Here is a 27414-nt window from a genome sequence, read left to right as displayed (position 1 = left end):
AAGTAATATTAAAATCCCTTCATGGATGGGAGAGTTATGGACCGGACAGGAAAAAAGCCCTGTTGACCTTTGACCTCCAACTGTGACCTTGACCTTTGAGCTAGGGGTCCGGGTTTTGCGCACGACATGTCGTCTCATCATGGGGAACATTTGTGCCAAGTAATATTAAAATCCCTTCATGGATGGGAGAGTTATGGACCGGACAGGAAAAAAGCCCTGTTGACCTTTGACCTCCAATTGTGACCTTGACCTTTGAGCTAGGGGTCCGGGTTTTGCGCATGACACGTCGCCTCATCATGGGGAACATTTGTGCCAAGTAATATTAAAATCCCTTCATGGATGACAGAGTTATGGACCGGACACGAAATTGCGGACGGACGGACGGACGGACGGACGGACAGACGGACGGACGGACGGACGAACAGACGGATGGACGGAATGACGGAAAAGCGCATTCCTATAGTCCCCGAAACTGGTTAGTCCCCGAAACTGGTTTTCAACCAGTAGGGGACTAATAAGCTTAAAGCTTTTATCACAACTGAGCTAAAACAAATTAATATAAGCTAAACTAACAAGTATACACTACCATATTTTAATAATATTTTCTCTCTGGCCTGGTGTCAGCGGTGTTACCCAGGGGCCAACAAATGCCTTAAGGGAAGCTTGGGACTCCATTCACAATCAATTTAAAAATAAAACTGAACATTGATGTCTGATGTAATGTAATAAAACACTTAACGAATGGCTAGACGGTCAATAGTCAAAAATTATTGGTCCCCGTCCCAAGTTTATACTGTAAACTTGATTTCGTGCTTTGAGTTATAATAAGCGAGATTAGCAAACTTCGATAATCACGAAAGTGTAGGTATATCTACCCAATATCACTCTTGAGACGCGAAAATGTCAATAGACGCGAAAATGTCAATAGACTGGAAAACGCGAAGTAATACCGTCATGGAATTTTCTGTGTATACAGTAATTGTGCCACTATATACTGTGTAATTTCTTATTTTATAGTAATACAATAATTTTTTAAACAAATGATATTGAACACTTATTAATCCTTTGCTTATTCAAACATTAACTTTTATTTCTTTGATACTTATATCTACATACAGCCTGTGATATATTGTGGTACCTGCTTTGTTGCATTGTCGTCAAATTTCAATGAAATACCCAGTCCAAAGAAAGCCCCGGCACAGTTCGGTTTTTGTGATGAAGTGTTTGATATTACAAGTAGAAAATAATGTCAATAAAGCCACAAAGATAAGTTATTATCTGCTTGCCAAATGTAAACATTGATAGATCTTTAAGGTTTTCAAGATAAAAAGCAAAATTTACGCTCGCAGTCGACTTGCAGGACAAACCCGATCTTAAGTGCACTTTTATAAAGGTTTACCTATAGAGATAAGAGATACGAAAAAAATATAAAAATATATACATACGCTGCATTGCCAACTGCTTTTACATAAGGTTCTTAAAAACCTCGTTTTAAATCACGGTAATGTTTAACTTCTATTTTGGATTTTAGACGGACGTTTCAATTTTGACGGTGAATTGAGACTTATCAACGTGATTTATGCACGACGTAGAATCAAATTTACAAAATTATAGCAAAGAAGGTCCTTATGTTTACAGTATGGTCAAGTACCACTATTTCATTAGTTACAGTATGGCCAAGTACCACTATTTCATTAGTTACAGTATGGTCAAGTACCACTATTTCATTAGTTTGGTAAGGGTTTGGACTTACACATCAATACATACTCTGTTGTAGCATTTTTTTCTTGAAACGTTACCATTTCTCTTTGTTAATATTGCTTGTTTATTTAGAAACATTTGTGAAGCTAGTCCATTATTGTTGAAAGATCTATACTACTAGTAAATAATAAGTTCTTTGACAGAAATGTATTTTAACACTAGTAACTACAGTATGTCATCTTATTTCGACTACAGTTACACCTTTAAGGTAATGGCTCCGTATTGACAATCGGCAATGTCCGTTCTATTCCGTATTCCCCGTATGTGAGTTCGGCATTTTCCGGATGTTAGTACGAGTTACATCGAAGACCGAAGAATACCGAATAATAACAAACGAGAATACGAAATTGTACGGAAATAACCGATCGTCTTTACGAGTCCATTACCTTAAGATCACTGTTTGTACTTTTCAACTCTTCAGAAATTGTTTCTGTCTGGGCTTCAGTATAATCTTCTACATTTGTATAACAACTTAACAGTTTTACCGGCAGATTGATCCTTAAGATTAAAGCCACAAATGTTAGCAATAGCAGATATTTACTTTAAATCAAATATACTAGAAGATTTCAATGGCTTTCTCTTAATACAGTAATAGTATTTTAGAAATTAGCTGTTTACATTACAAATCGATGTCAGTTCAACAGATTAGCATTTGAACTGAATTAATGGTGTCCTTATGTAGTGTAGGGCATTTTGAATATTAATTTTGACAATTTTTACAGCAAACATAAAATTAAATTAGAACGCAGAAAGATATGGGTATATTACGGGTATACATGCAATAATACAACATAACAAGGGCACCGCCTACGCTTGTCTGCAAGTGCTGGTCAGTATGTAAGAAAAGTGTAATAGTTCAGAATTTCTGTGTACAAAAAGGGCCACAATTCTGACATAATGCAGGTAAGAGTTACGGTTATTGACCTACGTAGTCATCTAGTGATGATCAAAAAGTGTGCAAAGTTTCAAAACTGTAGCTCTTACAGATTTTGGGGAAAAGGTGAAACTAAACAAACATTTTAACCAAGGCTCAAATTCTATAAGTACAAAAAGGGCCATAATTTTGACAAAATTCATATTAGAGTTATAGTTCTTGGCCTACTAAGTCACGTAATGATGACCAACTTGTGTGCAAGGTTTCAAAGCTCTAGCTCTTACAGTCTTTGAGAAAAGGTGGACCTGAAGAAAAATAACCAACGCCGACGATCAAGCGACGACAGTACCTCGTGGATTAGAAAACAACAACAACAACAACAACAACAAAAAAGCGACGTATAACGTTTTCTCCATAGCCGACTTCGGCATTATCGGTTATTTTACGGAAAAACAAGTGCGCGTTGATGTGCATTTACGTCCGACGAGTGCCGAATTGCCTAAAGTCCGAGGAATGCCGAATTACCTAATGTCCGAGGGCTGTGACTATAAACAGAGCTGGTGGGCCCGTGATATATTACTGACTCCGGTATATACCGGATTAACTAAAATTGAACGAAAAATATCTTTAATGTATATATTTTGTAACCATGGTGATACTGACCCTAACCTTTAGTCAGTATATTATGCATATTATACACTTAATGCGTGCGGACATGCAAAAAATTGTGTAATTTTACCGTGTGCCCCTATTGATAATCATTCCGGACATGCGCAGAACGGCTGCACCAGCTCTGTAATGAGAAACATCGATGTCTGAGGAATGCCGAACTGCCTAAAGTCCGAGTAATGCCGAATTGCCTTATTACCGAGATATGCCGAATTGCCTTAAGGTTATAACACACTAAATAGCCACCACTATATATTCTATATAAAATGACAAGTTTTCACAATGCTGCAATACACACCTAGACCCATTTTAAATTTCTTTAACTTACATTTTCTTGTAGAGCAACATTAATACTGTAAAGAAAAGTAGGGGTCATGTTTGATGCAAGAAAAATATTTCTGGTCAAACGGACACACCGTAATTTTTACACTGAAATGACAATCACAATTTAGGGTAGGGGTGTATGAATAAATTTCACATGTTAAATCAGTTTGGAGTCTTTTTTCAACATGCAAATGCTACCAGTATGTCAAGTATAGGCATGCAATATGATTTCAACCAATATATAGCAATGATTTCAAGGAAAAATCCTTCTTACAGCAAAAAAAAAACTGAGAACTATTTGAATCCGCCATTATGCGACTACCATTTTTTCATAGGTGCTCAGGCTATTTAGTGTCTGTATGCCTTAAGAGATTTCGAAACCATCCGGAAATTGCCCAAGATTAAATAGAGCTTATTTTTGCAGTGAAGTTTTTTTTTTCAACAGGAATTGAAGATAAAATCGCGAAACCCTTTGATAACTTGAACTATGCAAAACTGATTTTCATCAAAAGCTCTTCAGTTGTACTCAAAGGTTGGGATTTGATTGCTGTGCGCGTCATAAAAAGACAATGTGAACACAGCATAACATATTGGCGGATACTGAAGGATTAAAGGACTTTGTTGAAATTTTATGAGACTCTTGAAAACTCAAAACGTTATATTATCTTTCTTTGAGAGCTGAATTAACATTTCCTTTACAAAAAAATCAGAATTGTGTCTTCTTAGAACTGCTCGATGGCGAAGGAGTATTTTGTTTGATGTAATTTTACCAGCAACAGGTCGTTAAACTTAGAGTTATATGCTTTTTTCACGACTTGATGTAGCCAGTGTTATCTATCTCATGAAAAGTAGTCCGTCATAACGCGCACATGCACGCATTCTGCTAAAGTATGTTTGCCTTTCATTATTTGTATATACCTGTTATCTTGCCATTTTGTGGTAAGGGTATACCATTAATCAAACGGGTCTTTTCTATTTGAGCGGTTCGTATGAGTGATCTTGCAATACAATTAAGAAATACTAAAGCATGTTTTGAAATGAAACGCCCATGTCAGTATTGAATAGCCTTCATACACGTGCCATTAATGAAAATTTGAAATCAAGAATGATAGTGACAATGAAGATATTTCCAATTTCATTCCAATATTTTATGTGCATTATTAAGCAACCGGTCTTAAATTTTAACCTTTTCAGTGTATTGATTTGTCTTCAAATAATGGGGATTCGTCTTTGATTAATTGATTTGAAAATAGGATGCATCTATGATTAATTCACCTTTGGTTAATCGATCTGGAAAGAGGACGTACCTATATTTTAAAACAGGATGCACATATGTTTAATTCATTTTTGGTTAACTGGGCCAGAAAGATGATGCGCCTTTGTTAAGTTTGTCTTTGATTAATTGATGTAGAAACGTGGAATCACCTACATACTAGTATGTTTAATTCGCCTTCGATTAAATTATTTTGTAAGAAGATTCGTTTATGTTTAATTTGCCCTTGTTAGATTACCTGATCTGGGAAGACGATGCTCTTATGTTTAATTCGCCTTTGATTAATTGATTGATCTGGAAGATGTTCTTTTTGATTAATTAATCTGTAAAGACGATGCAACTATGTTTAATTGATTTCATTTTTAAAACCATTATTTTGTAATTGGCAAAAATTTCAGTCGAACGTTTTGCTCCTATCAGCTTACTTATTCGAAACAGGAAGCATTGGCATTGGTTTTAATCATGTATAGTGTATAGTTTTACTAGTCCAGATATACAATCAGTAACTAGCTGGTGATAGTACATAGCACAATATGCTCTAGAACTCATTCATTTACCTTAATTGACTGCAATCAGTCAGAAAGTTCTTGAAGATCTGACAACTGGGCGATTATGCGTAAAACACATTCAATAGAAAAGCGTTTATAAGACAAACGAAGCCTTTCCCGGTCATATATAGAAAATACAATAATAGACCAGCTTGGAGTAGTCTCTGTAGACAAACTTATCTAATTTGTAGACAGCAAAATATCTAATTTGGTATTAAATTGACATACTGTAGATCCTAGTATTAAGACAACCTTGCGCTCTTTAAACAATAAAAGATATACTTGTTTCATTGTACGGGTAATATAGTCTATATCTGATAACTGTAAAAAGTCGTTATTTCATTAAGTTTAGTGTTAGTCGTTTTTTAAGAAGACGTGTGTTCTGTTTAAAATGTAAATCGTTATTTCACGAATACGAGTATAAATGCCAGTCGTTGCTTCACAAAGATGAGTGTTCTGTGCAAAATGTAAGTCGTTGCTTCACAAAGACAAGTGTTCTATGTAAAATGTGAGTCGATGCTTCACAAAGACGAGTGTTCTGTGCAAAATGTAAGTCGTTGCTTCACAAAGATGAGTGTTCTGTGCAAAATGTAAGTCGTTGCTTCACAAAGACAAGTGTTCTGAGTAAAATGCAAGTCGTTGCTTCACAAAGACGAGTGTTCTGTATAAAATATTTAAGTCATTGTTGAACGTCGGTGAGTGTTCGGTGCAAAATGTAAATTGTTATTTCACGAATATGAGTAGAAAATGCCAGTCGTTGCTTCACAAAGACGAGTGTTCTGTGCAAAATGTAAGTCATTATTTCACAAAGACGAATATAAGTCGTTACTTCACAAAGATTAGTGTTCTTTACAAAATGTGCAACGTCGACGAGTGGTCGGTGCAAAATGTGAGAAGATGGGTGTTATGTACAAAAAATCTAAGTTGTTGTTTCACCACAATTATTAAAACCAAGCATTAGTTCAATCAATTCATCTTAACAAGTCGCCCTAAAAGTGTTAAAATATTCTACAGACAATACAAAAGAACCATCCAGCCGTGCTATTTTGAAAATTATCGTGTCTTTTCTCACTGATATGTCGGCACTATGTCTGGAACTTATGACAGTTTTTGTTTCTCCTTGCAAACTTTCTCTATCCTTCACTTATTACAATAACATTTATTTTATATGAATGTATTCCATCTCAGACGCAATTAGACAGATTGGTATTGTGATATCTGATACGTGATGGGAATATCGTTACCTCGTTTACTGGAGTATAAATGCATAATGGTTCCTTAATTGATTTGTAGACTTAATTACTTTTGATTAATCGTCAAGTATTGAATATGCTGTCTAGTATTTTCCTTTCAATGAAGTTGATATGCTAAATTATCAATTTGAGCCGCACCATGAGAAAACCAACATAGTGCGTTTCCGACTAGCATAGATCTAGACCAGCCTAACGCGCAGGCTGGTCAGGATCCATGCTGTTCGCTTTGAAAACCTATTGCAACTAGAGAAACCGTTAGCGAACAGCATGGATCCTGACCAGACTGCGCGGATGCGCAGGCTGTTCTGGATCCATGCTGGTCGCAAACGCACTATGTTGGTTTTCTCATGGCGCAGCTCATTTTTCGTTTCGTTCGATGGAGTGTCTTTAAATCTCTCCGACTAAAAAGTTTTTTTTTTAATGAACGTAAGTATAGCTTGAATGCAAACACAAAAACGAGCTAAATAAAGCGAGATAAAAAATTGATTAATTGCTGACAAGGTAAACTGTTTCATATTCAAGGCTCATTCATTTCTACCGATAAGAATATCTTCCTAAATTAAATCACATTAAGGTGTCTTATGCATATCGAATTATTTCTAGTATCTTTATTTGTTAAATTCCTGTTATACCGTATTGAACTGATTTTCTCAGTACTTAGTTTCTAAGGGCTTCCTTTAAGGACCTATTGCAAAGTCGCAGCGCAACGCTGCTTAGTGAATTGGTGTGATACATTGAATGCTTGCTTTTCCCAGATACCAGCTGTGGTACTGCCTAGATACATCAGTACAAATACTGTTGAAGATCTGCCCAGTCGTAACGTCATTCAGTGCTGTTTGCATTTTTTATCCATTTCGCAACTGGACACTATGCTCGCGATTTTCTTCTTTTTTTTTGTATTCAGACTGTTTGAATTAACCATTAACCTGCTAAATTTCTAAAATGGACTGGTCCATCATTCAGTTCGGGCAGTACCACTTATTATTCGAAGAAGTGTTCGATGAAAATTTACTGACTGAAAAGCGAACAGTGCAGACCATGATCAGCCTGCACGGATGTACAGGCTGATATTTGGCTGCTCTGGTCGTAAAGGCTGAAGCAGGCTAAAGGTTAAGAAGAAATCTGAGGAATACTGCCGGACAAAGTAACACGTCGTTTATAAGAAATCTTACTAAAGAAATCATTCAATTATCTATAATGTCTGCAATCAGTTGACAATTTCTTGAGATGATTATTCAATAGAGAGCAGCTTTCAGATAGCTAACCAACACTTTTTTGCGAGTGGTTTTTCTTTATAGATATGATAATGAAAGAGTACTAGTATACATATGAAATTAACCTTTAGCCTGCTGACGGCAAGTGATAGTCTGCCTTTGCGACCAGCGGAGACCAAGATCAGCCTGTCCTGCACTGTTCGCTATTCGGTCAGTATATTTTCAGTGGACACCCCTTCGAAAAATAAATAGAATTGCCCTAACTGAATGAATGACCAGTCAATTTTAGAAATTTTGCAGAGTAAAATTCTAAGTTGTCAACAAAAGATGCCATTTGGTACCCATTCGTTATTCTGTGGTTAGAAGTACGTTTCGCCGGGAAGATCTAATATGTATCAGTTGTTCCAGGTTTCGCCAAACAAAGTGTTTTATTGTAGACAATATACCGGTAGGTTGCATTACCATGGATGGTGTTATTATCGTCAAATTCCATTATTATTCACTATTTTGTAGACAAACATTAATTCAATGTACTCATCTTTACTTATCGCTGATGTATGCTATTGCGAAAACAAAGGAGCCATCCAGCTGTGATGGAATAATGTAATAAAGCTAGTGTGATCTTATCATTTTCTTGTCAACACCTACAGACATTATTTAGGCATGTGTCTGTAAGTTTTGACAATGTTTATGATCTACCTACATCCTTCATTTATTACACGAATATTTGCATCAACTACCAGAAACATTTAACCTTTACCCTGCTGCCGGCAACTGATTCTGCCTTTTGCGACCAGTGCAGACCAAGATCAGCCTGCGCATGCGTACAGTCTGATCATGGTCTACACTGTTCGCTATTCAGTCATTTTCACTGAACACCCTTTCAAATAACAAATGGTTCTGCCCAAATTGAATGATGGACCAGTCCATTCTAGAAATTTAGCAGACTGAAGGTTAATTAATATAACTTCTAATTCTGAGATCTGACAGGAGAAAAATAACGGACAGTTAATGATAGAATTTCAGTTTTAATTACTCGAGCTATTTTACACTGCCTAATATTTTTGCCAGATGTTTACGATATGCCCTGTTTGGAAGATTTCGGATTTTCATCATCTCATTTCACGATCTAAACGACCCTTCGTATTACTCAAAATGTTCGAAAGTTTTATAATCAATACAGAGAGTTATATTTTGATTGCAAACCAGAGTCAGGGATAACGTTGCCTTAATTAATTGTTTACAAACTGAGCAGTTTTATTTTTGAAGCCTTAAACAGTACTTCATTTATTCATTACTTTATACTCAATAATTTTCGATTAAGAATGCCAAACTGCATGAAGAGATTACGTAAGCACACGGAAATTGCCGAGTGTCTTTACGGGCCCATTCGTTAGTACCTAAACTGTATGGTGCCGATTTTCTTTTTCACATTAAATGCATTACAAGTGGACATTTTAGTAAAGTCTAGATCATTTAAAATTTGAAGTATCGAAATGTAGATTAATGCAATATGTTGGGTAATAGTAACGTTAAATATCAAGAAACATAAATTACATAAATGCAAACTGTTATATTTTATTGCGACACTGGCGATTTCGTCATCTTGACTTATATATGAGCCGTGCCATGAGAAAACCAACATAGTGGGTTTGCGACCAGCATGGATCCAGACCATCCCGCGCATCCGCGCAGTCTGGTCAGGATTCATGCTGTTCGCTAATAGTTTCTCCAATTCCAATATGCTTTGAAAGCGAACAGCATGGATCCTGACCAGACTGCGCGGATGCGCAGGCTGGTCTGGATCCTTACTGGTCGAAAACCACTATGTTGGTTTTCTCATGGTACGGCTCATATAATGATTAATGTTTTTAAAGTACTGTGTACTTAAACTTTAAAATTTTCTTACCTGTTTATTCAAATTTTTTTTTTTCGTAACACACACGTATATAGTTATGGCTCTCCATGTGAACGCTAACGGCACATCCTGCTTAGACTATATTTGTAGAGTTATGACCCTTAAATTCTTTTTAAGAGTACAATTTGTCAGGATTATAGATTTACTATATTATTTGTGAGATTTTAATAAATCGAAAAAAATCTGCAGCAAGTTAGGTTGTGGTTTACGTTTAAATAATTTCTATGAGTTATGGCCCCTTTAATCCAGTCATCATTTTTCAGTATAACTTTCTATGTATTTAGTTGCACAACTGTGCCTTATCAAGATAAAAGAATGGAAAGACATTTACTTATCGCAAAAAATACCCATTTTGCTGTGATTGCATAATCTAAACTGCAAAAAATAATGTTAGTATTACACTCGTATCACTGTGACAATATTTACCAACATTCTATCCAATAAAAGTCAAAGGGATAGGCATATTAAACTTGAATCTACTTTAATACCGTAATTTCTAGAGAAAATGACTTTAGTTTTGTCTTTATATCGACACATATTTGAATTTAATTTGTTTTTATGTGTTTTATTAACCTGCAATAAATTCTGTCCAATTTACGCAGGGGAATAAGTAAATATGCGCAGCGGACGACCTCAAACTATCACTGTCTTATAGTTCATGCTTTAGAACTAGTTTTATTGTTTTTTTTTCTTTTAATTCTAACTTTTCAAAGAACTTGGTTTTTTGAAAGTGAAGTCAATTTTTTCTCCTTGTTTGTTTAACATATGCACATAAATCTTATCAACCAGTATTATTTTCCATATGAACACTACACATTTGAATTATTATTAATATTATCATTAATTATTATTATCATTAATTATTATTCTTATTTTGCAATTTCGTAATGTTTAGGATTATAACATAAATTGTGCTGAAAGGTTCACACCACTGGCATTGCAGTCTTAAATATGTTTATATATAAAGAGGGCTATGACTAGCAATGAGAAAGATGTCAAAGAAGTTCCGGAAAATCGCAGACAGTCGATCACAATTGCGATACTTAATAAGAAATTTGAGGGCCATTGGAGGATAATAGATGCATATATAGGAAACACGTCGGCCATTTGAAATCAGTAGACGAGTAGCATTCAATTATCTACAATGACTGCAATAAGTCGGTAATTTCTTCAAGTTCTATCAAGTAAATGAGTTTGCGTAAAATGCTTTCAATGAAGACACAAAGACAACAAATCAAGATGTATGCCAATTCTTTAACAACAATATGATAAGAATGTTTTGCAGACAAATTATTCTAATTTGAGTACATCAAAAGATCTTGTTTGTTTTTTTCGCACCAAAATCTCTCACTGGTAGTTGGACTATGGGGATGTTTATGTATAAGATCGACGTATGTTTTAACATACATGTGACCACTTTGTGTGTGGACTTTAAGGTAGTACATCCATAGTTGTTTAAGGTAATGGACCCTTACTGACAGTCGGCCACTTCCGTCGTTCAATTTACGTCTTTTTTCAATACATTACATCGGTAGTCCACGACTAGTAGGAAAACCATGGGCTCGTAAAATCTAAAAACGGCCTTATATTGTTGCAATATAATACGAGCATACGTTGTTGGAAACTTCCGGAAATTTACGGAAATTGCCGATTTTCACTACGGGTCTACTGCAGTTTCACAAAGAAAGACGTGTTTAGTTGTTGCTACATTTTGGGACATGTATACTGTTGGTGTAGTTTGGCTAATGTAGCTGTTATTGTATCATTGTTCGACTGGATTTAAGTTCAATTCTCGAATGGTCTTTTAAAAAAAGTTTGAAAAAAGACCAAACTTAGTTTATACTTTTCTGAAAAGCGGAGTACGCATTTGCTTATCTAGGTATATTAAGTAGAACAAAAAATCAAGAAAAACGTCCAGCTTTGATAGATTATATAACGGTCTTGAGATTTTCATGTCAACTTTCATAGACACTATTATATCGCCAGTATGTCTAGAAATTATGAATGTTATTTTTTATGTAAAAGTCTCTTTCCATTCTTAAGATATCAAATAAATGTATCCCATTTTATATAAAGTAATTTAGTAGACGTAGTTTGTAATTGTTATACAATGTATCTGATATATGGCCTCATTTCCGGAATTTAATGGACCCGTAACGACAATCGGCTGTTTCCGTGTTACGTATTCTTAATATGTGATTCGGCATCCTTCTGACAAAACAAAAAATAACCGGAGAATGCCGAAATCAAATACGTAAACGAACGGGAATTGCCGAGTGCTAATACCAGTCCACTACCTTAATTTGTTTCAATTACTGCATGTAATTACTAATGGTGTATCGTCTTTTTATCCCAACTGTCTGTTATTTTCTTCTAATGGTATTTAAACCAGTAGCACTCAGGGTTCCGTTATATACGCTTGACAAACTTTTCGTTTTCTTGCATTTATTTTAAGTTTATAACCAAAACACTTTATTAAACTGTCTGAATGCAAGCAAGTGAAATTTGAAGCACGAGAAATACTGTGATTTATTGCAGACAAATTGAACTGTTTTGTGTTGTAGAAATCACTCACACGTTTCATACATTTCTGCTTCAATGTATCTCTTTAAATTACATACCATTAGTATGATTAGAGTATTTTATTTAAATCAGAGGCCTTTTGTTATTTGGTGTTCTTTAGATTGCAAACTAGAACTTTTCCGATTTGTTTCGTTTCTCTCAGAATATCTGGGTAGCATGTACGCAATTTGGTCTTGTGACTCTCGGTCAAAGCCATTTCCGACCATAACTTATTAAAATTTGGAACACACTTTGACTATATTGGTCTGAGAAACACTTCATGTTTAGTTTTCTGTTCTTTAACAGTTAAGTCATTGCACTCTCTGCTGGTCTTTGGTATAGTATGCGTTTCCTTTTTATTCAGATTTACTTAATAGTTCAAATCGACTCCAAAATAATAATTACCTGAATTATGTTCGGTTGGGCTACTACCGCTCTTACAAAACGTCATATATTGTGTCGTCATACAATACGTTATTATTAAAGGCTGTGACTAAAACAGATCTGGTGCGCCAGTGATATATTACAGACTACGGTATATACCGGATTCAAGCAATCTGAACGAAACGTATCTTAAATGTAAATATTTTGTAACCATGGTGATACTAATCCTAACCTTTAGTCAGTATATTATACATATTATACACTTAATGCGCGCGTACATGCAAAAAATTGCGTATTTTTGCTGTACCCTCCAATTGATAATCACTTCCGGGCATGCGCAGAACGGCTACACCAGATCTGTTATTAGAAACATCGATTACGTCATGATTACAGGTAGAGCAGTTCGACAGTTTAGAATCTGAAACTACTGTCTGCGCAGTTGAAACCATTGTTTTTAAACAAATAAACATCATGATCTAGTATATTAACCATGTTCTTATCAAAATGTGAATTTACCAACGGTTATTTGCATTTTTCTGGGCGTAGACTGTTTGTCGTTTTTTATGTGAGAGACGTATTGCATTTTCGCGAAAATAAACGCAATTACCATGCTGCAGCGAAATTGATATGCAAGGAACAGTAAATGGGAAATTTATGGCAATTTTGATCAAATTCATCCAATGTTTCTTCTTTCGGATTTATGAGCGGGAAATTTCCGCCACAGAGTAGCAACATTAATGATAAATTTATTAATGTTACCTTGGTTAATATTTAATACGATCCAGGAAAATATAAGAGGCACTGTTTATTACTGTCTGAGATTTTTAAGAGGGAAGGTATATATCTATACTGAAGGAAACAGACATTGTTGTCCTTCCTTTCGCTTCCATGTAATATGTTATTTAAATTTGATTAAAGTGTTGAATGAAAGTCACATTATGGTTATTGTTTCAATTTCAAAGTATTAGTTGAAGTGAGGACAAATTACGAAGGGAGGTAACAAGAAAAAATAACTGACTGCCACTTCAAGGTAATGGATCGGTAGTTTCCGTAGAATTACGTAATCTGCGAATGTGATTTCGATATTTTCCTGTTGTCACGTGTGAGCTATATTTACGATTGTTTTATATACACAGACATGTACATTCTGCGTTGTACACAGATTTTGTGTAGTTATTGCCATACTTTTAAACATACTATATCTCTAAGCAGTTGGTTTTAAAGCATTCTGAGAAACTAATGGTAAAACTTTGTGAATAATTTGGCACTTAAGTACTTAAGTCAAAGTAAAATTTACAGACAGAAAAATGCCTACAGAAAATTGGAAGCTCGGAAATAAAGTTTTACAGAAAATGTTAGCACCCAAAACCAAAAGTTTTACCATTTCGAAGGCAGAAAACGTGTGCTAAGAGAAACAAAATGACAGGGGAAAATACAATTATGCACTACATTCTATTCGCGCGTTCATCGGAAGTCTTTTTGTTTTGGCTGGCGGCATATTCACAGGTTTCTCATGATTTCGCTGTTTCTTGTAGTAAGAATAAATAATATATTTATTGTCTGAGCCACATTTTCCGTAACAAGCTTTGTCCTTGATTTCTCTTTAACCTTTAGCTCTTATATTGTTTTATCTCCCTTGACCAATTAAAAGCCCCCCCCCCCCCCCCTTTTATTTGGTGAAAAACGGTTGAAAATGCTATTTAATAAAAAATAATTTAACTAGAATCACACAACGCAAGCTAACTGTTCATGCCCATTACCAGAAGCTGTCATCTGCTGCCCTCATCAGTCCTCTCAGTACTTTGATTGATCTAGCTTTATCATTTAACCCTTAGCCTGCTGGCGGCAAGCAATTCTGCCTTTGCTACCAGTGCAGACCAATATCAGCTTGTATGGATGTGCAGGCTGATCATGGTCTGCACCGTTCGCTATTCAGTCAGTAAACTTCTAGTGAACAAAACACCCCTTTGAATAATAAGTGGTAGGTACTGCCGAAATTGAATGATGCACACAGTTCATTTTAGAAATGAAGCGGTGTTAAGGTTAAAACAATAAAAATAAATCCATTTATAAATATGATAGGTCATTATAAAGAATTTCGATTGTGATAAAAGAGAGAAGTATTATAATTTTTTTAAAAAAGATAAGTTTAAAATCAAAGGCCTGAATGGCCTGAGTCGGCTAATGATTGATGTACTGACAGTATAGTCTACCAGTTTCAGTTTGTTTTTAGTTTTTTTCTTAAAATTTCATAACACAGCTCGATATTTACCCAAAATATTATATCCGGATACGATTACACTTTTCTCCAGTTTGAGGCTGAACACCACTAAATCCAGCTGTTCTTTATTTCATATAAAATCCACTCACTTCATAACGGGTTTTCGACATTTTCTAGCATATCAGATTTTCAGAGACTTATATTCCCATAAAGAACTAGATCGCTACTTTAGAAAAACAAAAAGAAAGGGGGTGTTAACTTTTATATAAGAAAACTACAGTTCGTTAAATACAACCCGCTGAATTTACTACTTTTCGCTTCTTTCAATTTCTCTTTTCGTGACATTAAATTCTTACGCCGCCATTTTTACCTAGCATGCGATAGGAACATGCCGATTTCAATAGAATGCAAAGTAATACATACTGAAACGCGGTAGGGTAAAAGTAAGCACGTTGCTGCCGAGAAAATGCACTAGGAAAGGAAAAAAGATTAGTACTATTTATATTCGGACTACTTGTGACTAGACCTGCGGAGGCTTACATTCTATTTGGTAGTGATCAGCCTATAATTGAACAATATATTTTACAAATTGTGATGATACGAAGACATTTAGCAGCAATTAGCAGTATCTGACATTGAAGTTTACGGTTAAATTACCTCTTATTTAAATCTTTTCATAAAAAAGTTGTTTCGTTTCGCCAAACATAGACGATCTACTTTCGATTTCAAAAACTACAAGAAAATACAATTTAATGTTTCGCCGATTTGTTTATTTCTCGAAAAATAAGAATTAAAATCATTTTTAATATCAGTAGTAACTAAACAAACCAGTAAGAGCTTCTTCTTCCGATAATTTATCCGTTTACTGACTGCAAAATTCAACCCACGCAAAGTTTATAGAAATCATACGATGCGTGTTTACGTTCAATGTGGGAGAATTAAGGCTGATCGGCTATGTTACCTAACGCATCCAGACGATTCAGATTTTGTTTTTAAAAAAGCATTGTGTGCGTTTCTGTAATTTTATATACGTTTTTATACGCTTAGAAATTATTAGACATGCGTATTTGCATTATTTCTATACGTAATTTACGCTAATACGCATCTTATCTGGAGCCCTGCTGGAACTATTTTTTTGTCTTTCGCTGGATGTTACCCAAGCTTTGTAAGCTTGCGCAATTCTTAAAATGCACATTTATGCTTAATGAGTTACATTCGAGAATTGCACAATTACAAGTCATAAATATGACAGATTACATCGTATATTGGTCATAGCAAAGGGAACTGACACAACTTAACTTCATTCATGCAGTGAACTGTTTGAAGTTTGAGAAATCTAATGGAACTACATCCCTTCACTGTGTTATTTGGTCCATTTAGAGAATCGTTGGATAGCAAGGACTCGTCAAAAGGCTTTCAGCCTTTAGCCGACTCAAAAAATGGGTGGTAAATTTCAGACATTCGGGCAACGTATTTAATCATGACTGTATTTAGGAATGAACTGTTATACAACTTTCTGAGAAGCTAAGAGTCACAAATCTATGCAAAAACTCTGTAAACACATATGAGTTGTGCCATGAGAAAACCAACATAGTGGCTTTGCAACCAGCATGGATCCAGACCAGCCTGCGCATCCGCGCAGTCTGGTCAGGATCCATGCTGTTCGCTAACAGTTTCTCTAATTGCAATAGACTTTGAAAGCGAACAGCTTGGATTCTGACCAGACTGCGCGTATGCGCAGACTGGTCTGGATCCATGCTGGTCGCAAACCCACTATGTTGGTTTTCTCATGGCGCGGCTCATATTTTCTCCTATATTGTGATTTGTCCGATTACTGAAATGGGGAAAAAACATTTTTTTGGCCATACGATTGAAATTTCTGAATGATATTTCAAAAATTCAAAGAGATCCTATTATCACATTCCGAGACTATAAAAAGATGTATAACTTTATATGGTTCTTGTAAACTAAATCCAAAATTGACAAAACAAAGAAACAAAACTTATTAAGACTTAGTTAGATCAAACAGTAGTCTCAGTAATTCTGTTAAATTTACTACTGCAATTTAACTCTCAAACGGCCATTTTCCTGGCTCTCTACTCTATCTCCCGCATTTCTAAAGATAAAATAAATAAGGATCTGCTGCGCAGTTTAACAGATTAAATGTTTGTTTTTATTGATAATTACATTACATGATAGTATAATGATAAATTTCTCTGCTATTTTTAGAATCTTAACGAATGTTTGCGTACTCGTTTTCTTTTTTTTTTGACTCCTGACAAAAAATATATGAGCCGTGCCATGAGAAAACCAACATAGTGGGTTTGCGACCAGCATGGATCCAGACCAGCCTGCGCATCCGCGCAGTCTGGTCAGGATCCATGCTGTTCGCTAACGGTTTCTCTAATTGCAGTAGGCTTTAAAAGCGAACAGCATGGATCCTGACCAGACTGCGCGGATGCGTAGGCTGGTCTGGATCCATGCTGGTCGCAAACCCACTATGCTGGTTTTCTCATGGTGCGGCTCATATATCCCTGCCAGGAGATCTTCAACATTTTCTTCACTGCGACTTTTTTCTCTACTGAAAAAGACAAACTACCATACTTCTTAATTTTTACTAATTTATTTAAGACCGAGTGTGAAACAAGTTCTACAACTTATATTAATTACACTCTCGACTAGAATCCATCGCCACGAGGGTATGAGAGAAGAGAAGCCAGTTTCCCATTAAATGCATTTGAGCGCTAACCAAGGGAGCCACTGGTACTATTTTTCACGTCTTTGGTATGACGCAGCCGGGGATCGAACCCAAGACCTCCCACTATCGAAGCAGACGCTCTTCCACTAGACTGTCGAGGCGGTAGATTAAATTATGTCTATAATGAACTTGTCTACCTTTCAAATTTGACAGTACCATTAACTTTTAAAAGGGGTGCTTACTAAAAGATACTGACTGAATGGCGAACAGTGCAGATCATGATCAGACTGCATGGATGTGCAGGCTAATCATGACCTACACTGGTTGCAAATGCAGAATCAGTCGTGTCCAGCATGGTAAGGGTTAAATATTTGTGATTAGTGCTGAACTCTATGTGCACGAAAACTACCTTTTCTTGCGAAACATACTACAAACTAAAAGCACGAGAAATCCATGCACACTTTTGTTTTTCTAGTATGGTTCTCTGCCCCATTATAGTTCCCATTCAAAAATGTTTCCCCATCGCTCTGGACCTATTATTTTACTTCTTAAATGCAATCTATTTTTCTTGTAAATTTTAAAATGACATCTACTAATCGGGGTGACAATCCGTCTGTTTACGGGACAAAATTATTCATTATTAATGCCCCACTGGAATATTTTGACGGTGGATGAAAAAATACAATGTCAGCGATTTTCTGATTCATCATCTACGGTTGGTGACACGTGAAATAATTGAAAAGTAACAAAATTTACGCCGTCTCATTCATTACAGTTTGTTAAACCAGAAAGAAGAGACTGTCGTAAAATAGAGCATAAGTTTACAAACTCTGAGATGGTTTTCTATCAATTGCGCTGAGGTGAATTCTTCGTGAAAAAGAAACCGATAGGGAGTGACCGACCGAGGATTCTTTTTCTCGAAGAACTCTTCATAAACTCTTTCTGACATAGGCCTAGTGTGAAATCTATGTGTGACCAATCAGAATTGCCGAGTCAGTCGTGTGCACGCTCTTCAGCGTGTAGAGCTGTTCTTCGAAAATTATTGCTTCAGTCACATTGATCGTCATGAATAAGATGCCACACTTTAAAAAAAATAATAACTCGCTCTGATTGGTCAAAAAAGTAAGTTGCACACTATAAGTAGATTGAAGTTTATACTGATAACTCCGCTTTGATTTTCCCATTTATTATTATTATTATTATTATTATTATTATTATTATTATTTGTGTAAAACCATGAAGGAGTTTAAAAATGTTGGGCTTGTTTCGCAGAAACTGTCAAGTTTCATCCTAAGTTCTCTCCTAAATACGGATTGTTAACATAGGATATTACTGATATAACATTAGGCAGGTATCCTTCCTTCACTATCATAGTTTTTCTAGGTTCTAGGACTTTCCGAATTTTTGTGGATCACCTACTAGGAAGTAGTTTTTTGTTTTTGTTTTGCAACGGATCCCTAGTGGATGAAATGAAGGTACATACATAGGCGGTACTAGATAACAAGACTCCAGGTGCCCCTCCGTGCATTATTTCATCACGAGCTGGCACCTGGGTAGAACCACCGACCTTCCGTAAGCCAGCTTGATGGTTTCCTCACATGAAAAATTCAACGCCCTGAGTGAGGCTCAAACCCACATCGATAAGGGGCAAGTGATTTGACAAGACATCTTGTTTGGTTCCTGTTTGCTAATGTAATGATTAGGGTATCCAACATGGTCATATTATTCACAAATGGCTACAGAAAAGAAAGTGTCTTTGATTTATTTACGAGTGTGCATATCTGTATATACACCTGTATAGTTGAAGAAAATTAGGTATTCTCTCAAAGATGGCTGTACTAGAAAGGTTTTGAATTTAAGATCTTTTGTACCTTCTAAACGATATATACAAACTGCCGAACAGAGCTCAGCTTCATAACCGTTACAAAAGGTACACAACCGTGACATTTATCGACATGGAACCTATACTTTACTCGTCTTCAAACCGTTTCTCTCGTTGCATAGCACCACCCCTATGGTATATACGAAAAGCTGTAATCGATACTTTTAATATCACGAATTTTACTGGTGACATTTATATATATATATAAACCATCTAAGATTGTATATTTTGACAGTATAATAAATGTCTTAGAGCGAAAAATGCAAGCGATATAACCAAGCAGACGACAGGATTGGTTTCTTTATATTGCCTCCATAGTTGGTTTGTTTAAACTCAGACAGTAATTTTTTTGCGGAACGCTGTTTTTGTTTCAATGCTGTTATTATTGTGTTATTTTATACTGATATGAGATCTGACGGTAATTTAGAGGTTATGGAACCGACAGCGTAGACAGGTGGAATATTAGACTTCTGTATATGTTTTTCTTTCACGAAGTTGGATCTAGACATGTTATTACATTTTTGTCGGTGGAAAGGCTATCTGTCATAGAGAAAAAAATTAATGGAGCCGTCATGCAAGATCAACTGTATGTATGATATTCTAAACTCACGAAGTACCTTACTTTATGTGTATAAGAGTTTCTTTACCATGAAAAATGGCTTAAATATATATATGTACACGGTGCCATATTCGCTAAAAATTAACTGTTTTACAACACAATCCGACTACATCCTACAGAGTTCCATATTCGATATGTATTACTTATTCTAGACCTCGCATAGCAAAATGCACCGTAGCATAAGTGTACACAGTATCCAAAATGCTACTCAAAATACACGTGTACACGGTATCCAAAGTGCTACTCAAAATACACGTGTACACGGTATCCAAAGTGCTACTCAAAATACACGTGTACACGGTATCCAAAGTGCTGCTCAAAATACACGTGTACAAAATACACGTGTACACGGTATCCAAAGTGCTACTCAAAATACACGTGTACACGGTATCCAAAGTGCTGCTCAAAATACACGTGTACACGGTACCAACTACCTAATATTAAACCGTTTTATTTCGACTGAATCAATTCGACTGCACATATAAGGAAGTTAGACCCGTAATGACAATCGGCAAAATACGTAGTCTCCGAATACGACTTCGGCAATCTCCGTTCTTTTACGGAAAACTATGTGCTCGTTTGGCTATATTTACTTCCGAAGAATGCCGAACTACCTACGGAGAATACGTAATAACACGGAAATTGCCGATTGTCATTTACGGGTCAATTACTTGAAGCTAATTAAAATGTATAATGTGTAAACGTTGTCTATTTTGCTACTATACGGCATCCAATACCATACAGGAAGCATGCTAACTTCTCCGTTGGACCTGCCTGACAAGACCTATTACAACACCTTTTAAAATCATAATAAAGAACCCAGCATAATATTCCGAGGGAATTCAGGTTTGACGAATTAGCTGTCTGTTCAATGACAGTGATTTCCTTATACACAGACAGAACTGATTTTTTTCAATCGAAATGGTCTAAAGAAACTTTGAGATTCTCTTGACTTCAATGGTTTTATACACAAAACCGTTGTATAGATTCTAGCATTCCATGCTGACTATGGCAACTAAACAGAAATTACACTCCTTTCATCACCCGCTATAATGTCATATGTAATCTGTAATGTTTTTATACTTGTTTTGCATTCTTATGTAACTTGATATTCTTTTCTGTTCTGTTCTAAAATGACAAAACTTACCTTCTGATGTTGTACTAATTCCACACTAACTATATTTTGAATTCCTCCAATATCTAACTCCTGTCTTGAAATATCTCCTATAGTATCCATATTTAATTCCTGCAAAAAAAAAAAGATAAGATAAAAGTTTATTTCAGGAAAGTATAAAATAATAAAAATGTCACTTTGCAACTTTGTGTGCTGCGATATTTAATTTTCTATGCGTCTTTGTGTTATACTGAACTTTTCTACACATCATTAGGGGCCTTCGTGCCCGAGTGGTTTAGGTCACCGACTTTGCATTTGTCCCTCAACGATATAGGTCCGAGCCTCACTCGGGGCGTTGAATTCTTCATGTCATCCAGCGGGCGTATGGAAGGTCGGTGATTCTACCCGGGTTCTTGCTCGTGATGAAATAATGGACGGAGGGGCACTTGGGGTCTTCCTCCACCACCAAAGCTAGAAAATCGCCATATGACCTTGATTGTGTCAATGCGACGTTAAGAAAATAAATACACCATTCTGTTTCATATTTAACTTTTTTTACACAACTTTATGTTATATTTAACGTCCCTAAGTCCTCGTCCTTATGCGTTATACTCTTTTAATTAAATATTACACAATTTACAAGTCTTTGCTCGGATTATGTTCCTCTTTTAAATCAACTGAAATTTGATTTTAACGAAAAGTATATGCGTGCGGGAATAATTCTGATATTCGTAATAAAACAAAAATACCATGGCCGAGATGCTCAGTGTACGAGCGTCTGGTAATAAATCTGAATTTAAACCTTATTAATTCCGGAAGTACTTAAGGGCCTCGTTTTTGGGCCAACCTCCAGATTTAGGCCATTTTCAGGGAAGAATAAGAAAATATATGTAGTCTGTAATAAATAGAAATCTAAAATGCCACTTATTAAAGGCTTTGAAGTATTTATTGATAGAAATAATAAAAAATGGTAAAAAATGTTCACAGATCCCTAATGTGTAAGTCACTTTTTGATGTAAAATTGGAAAGAGTGAGCTGTACTTATGCAAATTCACAAAAGTTATCTACTTACAAAATTAGGATTAATTATGTATGATATTTTTATCTGTTTTATATTACTGCTAGGTTCACCACTAAATCCTATCTCCTTTTATGTATAAAGTGTAACAGAATAAAAAAATTACTTAATATGTCAAAAGGTCAGCAAACTGTTTGTTTTCTGTCATAAGACCATTCAATGTAACAAAATAGAATAAAAAGGCTACTTATTCAACATTAAGTTGTCATTAAAAGACTTAAGTAAGTCTGCATGATATATTCGCCTGATACGAGGACATATTGACATCTAAGGTACATGGTATTATATTATTAATTAACCATATTGCCAAATACAATAGCGTGATGAATACATGTATAATTCATCGATCACCACAAATTGTTTGATCTTGCCAACGTAAGTATCAATTAATGACGAATTTATAGGTATTGGTGTATACTTCGCTTGCATTATGCATGTTGAATACCTTTATATAGCGCGTATGAATACAAACAACGGGCAGGACTTTTTTTATTAATGAAGGTGAATTACTTCCCTTTGCAAGATTGTAACGCCGATAAAAGTCATCAATCATGAAACATACACCTGCTACTGATAGCAAACTTTCCAGAGGATGGGTTTCCAGTTGATACGGACACTTTCGCCGTTGATTTTCAAGACGTTTCTTGTTTGTTTTTTGTTTTTTTGTAATTGATCGAAACAAATTTGTACAATTTATTATATTCTTCTACAGACACCACATGTATCTATAGATATTCCTCTGTATATATATCTAATTTGTCATATAATGATCACTTTGGTGCAATTTAATTTATCTATGAAACAAATTAAGTTCTAAAAATGAAAATAAAGTAGCTTAGCGTGTGGCCAACATACTAGATATCAAGCTTAAACAAATTACACATGTCACCTACAGGCTTCCGTAGGAAAAAATAAAACCCACTGAATTTTTAAATTGCTGTGTGACATGGCTACAAAAGTGATTTTATATCAGGTAATGATCACATTTATCTTGCAATCAGACTATCAGATGTTCGGTAAGCTCCGTAATGACAATCGGCAATTTCCGCCTGATGACGTATTTTCCGAATATAATTTCGGCATTTTCCCTCAGGTACAAATTTACTAAAATCCATGTTCTTGTGACCGTCAAAGAATACCGAAATTATTTGCATGGAAATAGCCTACTGTCATTACTGGTCCAAGTTATTTTCAAAGTTTACAAACTAAAGTAAATAGCGTTGAGGCCTTGAAACTTACGCGCATTTATGTTTTTTGTACTTAAATGACATGATAAATTAATGTGAACCTCAAAATAATACTTAAAACCTACACAAATTTCACAAATCGACTCCAGCTGAGCGTGCCATGCACGCGGGTTAGATCATCTGCACGAAAGAGATCATTAAATTAACTATTTATTAAAACCAGTATATTATAAATGTATTTTTGTTACACGATACATTCATTGAAATTTTCTGTACACAACACACCTCTCCCAATGACAGTAATTTGACTTTTTTTCAATAATTTGTACCGCTAATAAGCTGTATTCGTAAATTAACTGCTTTTCAAATCTATCGGTTTAAACGTCAAAATGACTTTAAGTGTTACTGATCCGCCTAAATGCTTTCTAAACATGTCAACATCGTTTGAAAAGGAAGAAATACAATAACCAAGTTACCTTCTCTAATAATGTTAGTTTAATGAATGGTGTCAACAGATTAACGCAATAGATCAATGGTACAGTTTCTTCGATACACGTCGGATGTAAGTCATTTAACTGGTTTGGTACTAATTGTTGTGTCTTAATAAGGTAATATAAACGCTAACGTCTAACAGAAGGTGACACAGCGTCAAGGCAATGTCACTTGTATCCGGAAGGGTATTTTATATACTTAACCTGAGTCTGGTTATATAATAAAGAACTTCAAACAAAACGATTTTACAAAATGACAAAACATAGGTAATTATACTAACAAGAACATCAACTGTGAGTAAAACACACGTGATAGCCACCTATGAAATGTTACTTAAGGTAGTATACAGGAAATGACAATAGGTAAAATACATTTTCTCCGAACGTGATCTCCATGTTCTCCGATTTCTACGGAAAGTCACACGTGCGTTTAGCTATGTTTACGTCCGAGAAATGCCGAATATTGGCTCACGAGAATATGTAATCACACGGAAATTGCCGAGTGTAATTTTGGGGTCTAATCCCTTAAAAATTATGGACCATATTTGAATTATATTCTCATTATGCCTTAGCAGATTGGTACGTTGTAGAATTTTTTTTTCAAAAATACCGACGAGGTTCCAGTTCCAGAGTGCATTCATAAATCATCATACGAAAAAACGAAACACTCTTTAAAACAGATCTTTTGTTTAACACCTTCTCTATAATGTGATCAAGTTTCAAGATAAATTTTATTATTTTTTTATTCATTTGAAAACTGATTAATATGTTTTATAGGGCCCATGTTCGCTGAAAACCCTATCAGTTTTCCACTTACCGCAACTTCAGTTCGCCGTTGGATTTATCCGAGTTAAAATGCAATAAACACTTGTATCCATTAAAAATGTTCCTCCACTCGATTAACCAAATAAAATTGCTCACAGAAAGTCACACATGCAACACTTTTATTCCCTCATTCAGTAACAAACTTGTCAGGAGTGGCGGAAACCCAAGTTTTTTTAATCCCATGCACTTAAAGAATTAAATTAACTTCAAACGCTCCATATATGAAAATGAAAATTTAATATTCGGAACACGTATGCATTCTATGCTGTTGAACGTTAAATAAAACAGTAGGTTAAATTTTCGCGTCCGGGGTACACATTTTTTATCTCCCTGATATAATAAATAACCTTGCAAAGTGTCGCACGCCGAGCGAATAAGATAGGTTTCGAAATTAATCCATGTATTTGACTGTAGAATACATTATTTGTATTAAACATTAAACTGATTTAGACTTGGTGTATTAACATGTACAAGAATAGTTAAAGTTTGATACCACGATAGGATTTAAGCTTCGCATTGAATGAACTTATGTCACAGGGAGAAAAAAAAATCAATGTCCGCTAATACTGTATAAGAAAAAGCCAAATCAAGTTCAGAGTTAATATACGCGAGTGAAATGTGGAAAAAGAGTGATTTAAGTGAATTATAAAGGTATGTTTATGTTATTGTTTACTTTGTTTATGTTAATTTGTATTTGTAAGAATATATTTTTTCAAAAACCCCATATGGGTACGGTAAGTTTAAAAGTCTGCATGTATGAAAACGATATTAGTTTTGTATTCGGCTGTATATTAAATAGCGGTGTTTATCATAAAGTCACCGTATAATTAACGTTAATTGTGCAACGTTAATGCAGTGTCTCCCGTATCAGTGAACGAGGTCAACTCTTTAACAGATCTCATTAATAAAATTTAGACTACTGTGTATGAAATGGCTTGAAAACAAACGTGTGTCTCTGTATGCATGTGTGTAACGTCGAAATCGTCCACATTTTGTTTTCTAAAATTAAGATTGTTTTCTGTTTTGATAATACGTAAAACTGCTTACATAGTCGGCTGAAAAACTGATAAAACATGACCTTTTTTAAATATGATTTTATGTGAAGAGAAAAGATTTTAAAAGCAACTTACCTTTTCACAAATCGGTTTAGTTCATTGCATGTAGATAAGTCGCATGAAAACACTCACGTATGATGAATAGATTAAACATATAATTATATTTACACAAAATTCACAAATTAAACACGGTTAACTTATTTAAACATGCATAATCCCCTCTACTAGTAACACCCTTGCACACAGATATCCTACACTTTTTTTATCAAACCCTTTATCTCATATATTTCATACTGTAACTTATAAATCCAGGACTATACATATCTTTTTCCTTATTCGTACATCCTCACTGCTTATTTAGCAATTTCCCTCATTTTTATTTCCTTTAAATGGCCGAAAGATTAAGCACCTGTTTTCATAAAATCCTTGCGAAAATTTAGAAGGTGCCCACCGTCTACTATATCCACTTAATTTTTCACGTATAAACAGCAAAGCGAAAAGCAAATTTGAATTCAAAATGGGCGGAGATAAGTTACGCATGTGTAATATATCACCCCATATTTATCGCCGGTGAATCCTCAACTCTTAAACTGTCTATGATATCTTATTTTAAACGTAAAACAACTTTCTAAGCCAGTGAGTTGCCATTGAAATTGGCTGAAGCGAGAAAGGAACACGAAGGAAATTATGGATAGATTCGCCACGCGGAACGTATTTTGGCCTTAAACAGTGACAAAAATGGATATTTTGAGAAAACGCACGCCAGAGCGCGTTATTATAAATTAACTTCTAATGTCTTAAGCGTAAATATACATGTATGGCGTATGGAGTAGTGTTAACTTTAGTTTAAGGTTTAAAGGACATTGTGGGATGTGTTGTACAAGTTTAAATTAAACAGGTGTGTGATTTTCATGTATGTAAGTAAACTTAAAGCTTATCTTTAATATAAACATTATGTTTAACATGTGTTTGAAATTTTATAGCTGTTATGGTTAAAGATAGGGTCGGCGTATTATAGCCAGCATGGGGCTCTGTTTACTTAAACTGTATTTGGTAAAATATTGTTCAAGGTCTGCAGCGTATCTTTGCAGATAAACAATATTTTATCTTAGTGTCCGATACAAGCGTTTAAACTGCATCTAAAATGAGATACAGTTAAGCTGATATTTCTTCCCAATGATTTATAATTGATCGTAAATTTCCCGTTAATTAACGACATTCTACAAATAAGGGGAAGTACAGTAGTCAAGTAAACATGAATATTCATAATTAATCCAGATAGCGAGTGTTTGTTCGGATATTAAACTATTCGGATATATTTCGGTATTAGTATATAGTTTTGTGCAGCTTTACAGTAAAAGTATGCTGTTCGTTTAACCTGGTCATGTATATATGCGCTTTGGCTAGTGTTATTGCTTATTGCTTATTGCACAAAATAAACAACCAAACTAAAACATATACATT

General features: G+C 35.1%; 2 protein-coding genes across 6 annotated transcripts in view; one reads left to right on the top strand and one right to left on the bottom strand.

Annotated features, from left to right (window-relative positions):
• The window catches only part of LOC123555138 (centrosomal protein of 63 kDa-like), a 214065-nt gene extending 188899 nt beyond the window's left edge, over nucleotides 1–25166 (bottom strand). The window contains exons 1-2 of the mRNA XM_053548912.1: nucleotides 24888–25166; nucleotides 21348–21446 (exon numbers count right to left, since the gene is read on the bottom strand). Of these exons, the coding sequence (XP_053404887.1) occupies nucleotides 21348–21437 (90 nt within the window). The 5' untranslated portion in view covers nucleotides 21438–21446; nucleotides 24888–25166. The remainder of the gene's footprint in view (nucleotides 1–21347; nucleotides 21447–24887) is intronic.
• The window catches only part of LOC123555179 (uncharacterized), a 202738-nt gene that overhangs the window by 69401 nt on the left and 105923 nt on the right, over nucleotides 1–27414 (top strand). For 2 of the 5 annotated variants that reach the window (XM_053547370.1, XM_053547366.1), the window contains exon 1: nucleotides 26437–26867. The exons of 1 other annotated variant lie outside the window; for it this stretch is intronic. The gene's annotated coding sequence lies outside the window, so the exon portion shown is untranslated. Of the gene's footprint in view, nucleotides 1–25403; nucleotides 25547–26436; nucleotides 26868–27414 lie in introns of those variants that run through there. 2 more of the 5 variants (XM_053547368.1, XM_053547367.1) reach the window with 2 other exon arrangements.

Source organism: Mercenaria mercenaria, chromosome 7 (genome assembly GCF_021730395.1).
Source record: "Mercenaria mercenaria strain notata chromosome 7, MADL_Memer_1, whole genome shotgun sequence".
Lineage (NCBI taxonomy): Eukaryota > Metazoa > Mollusca > Bivalvia > Venerida > Veneridae > Mercenaria > Mercenaria mercenaria.
Note: the sequence above shows the minus strand (reverse complement) of the source record. Positions and strands in the feature narration are given on the sequence as shown.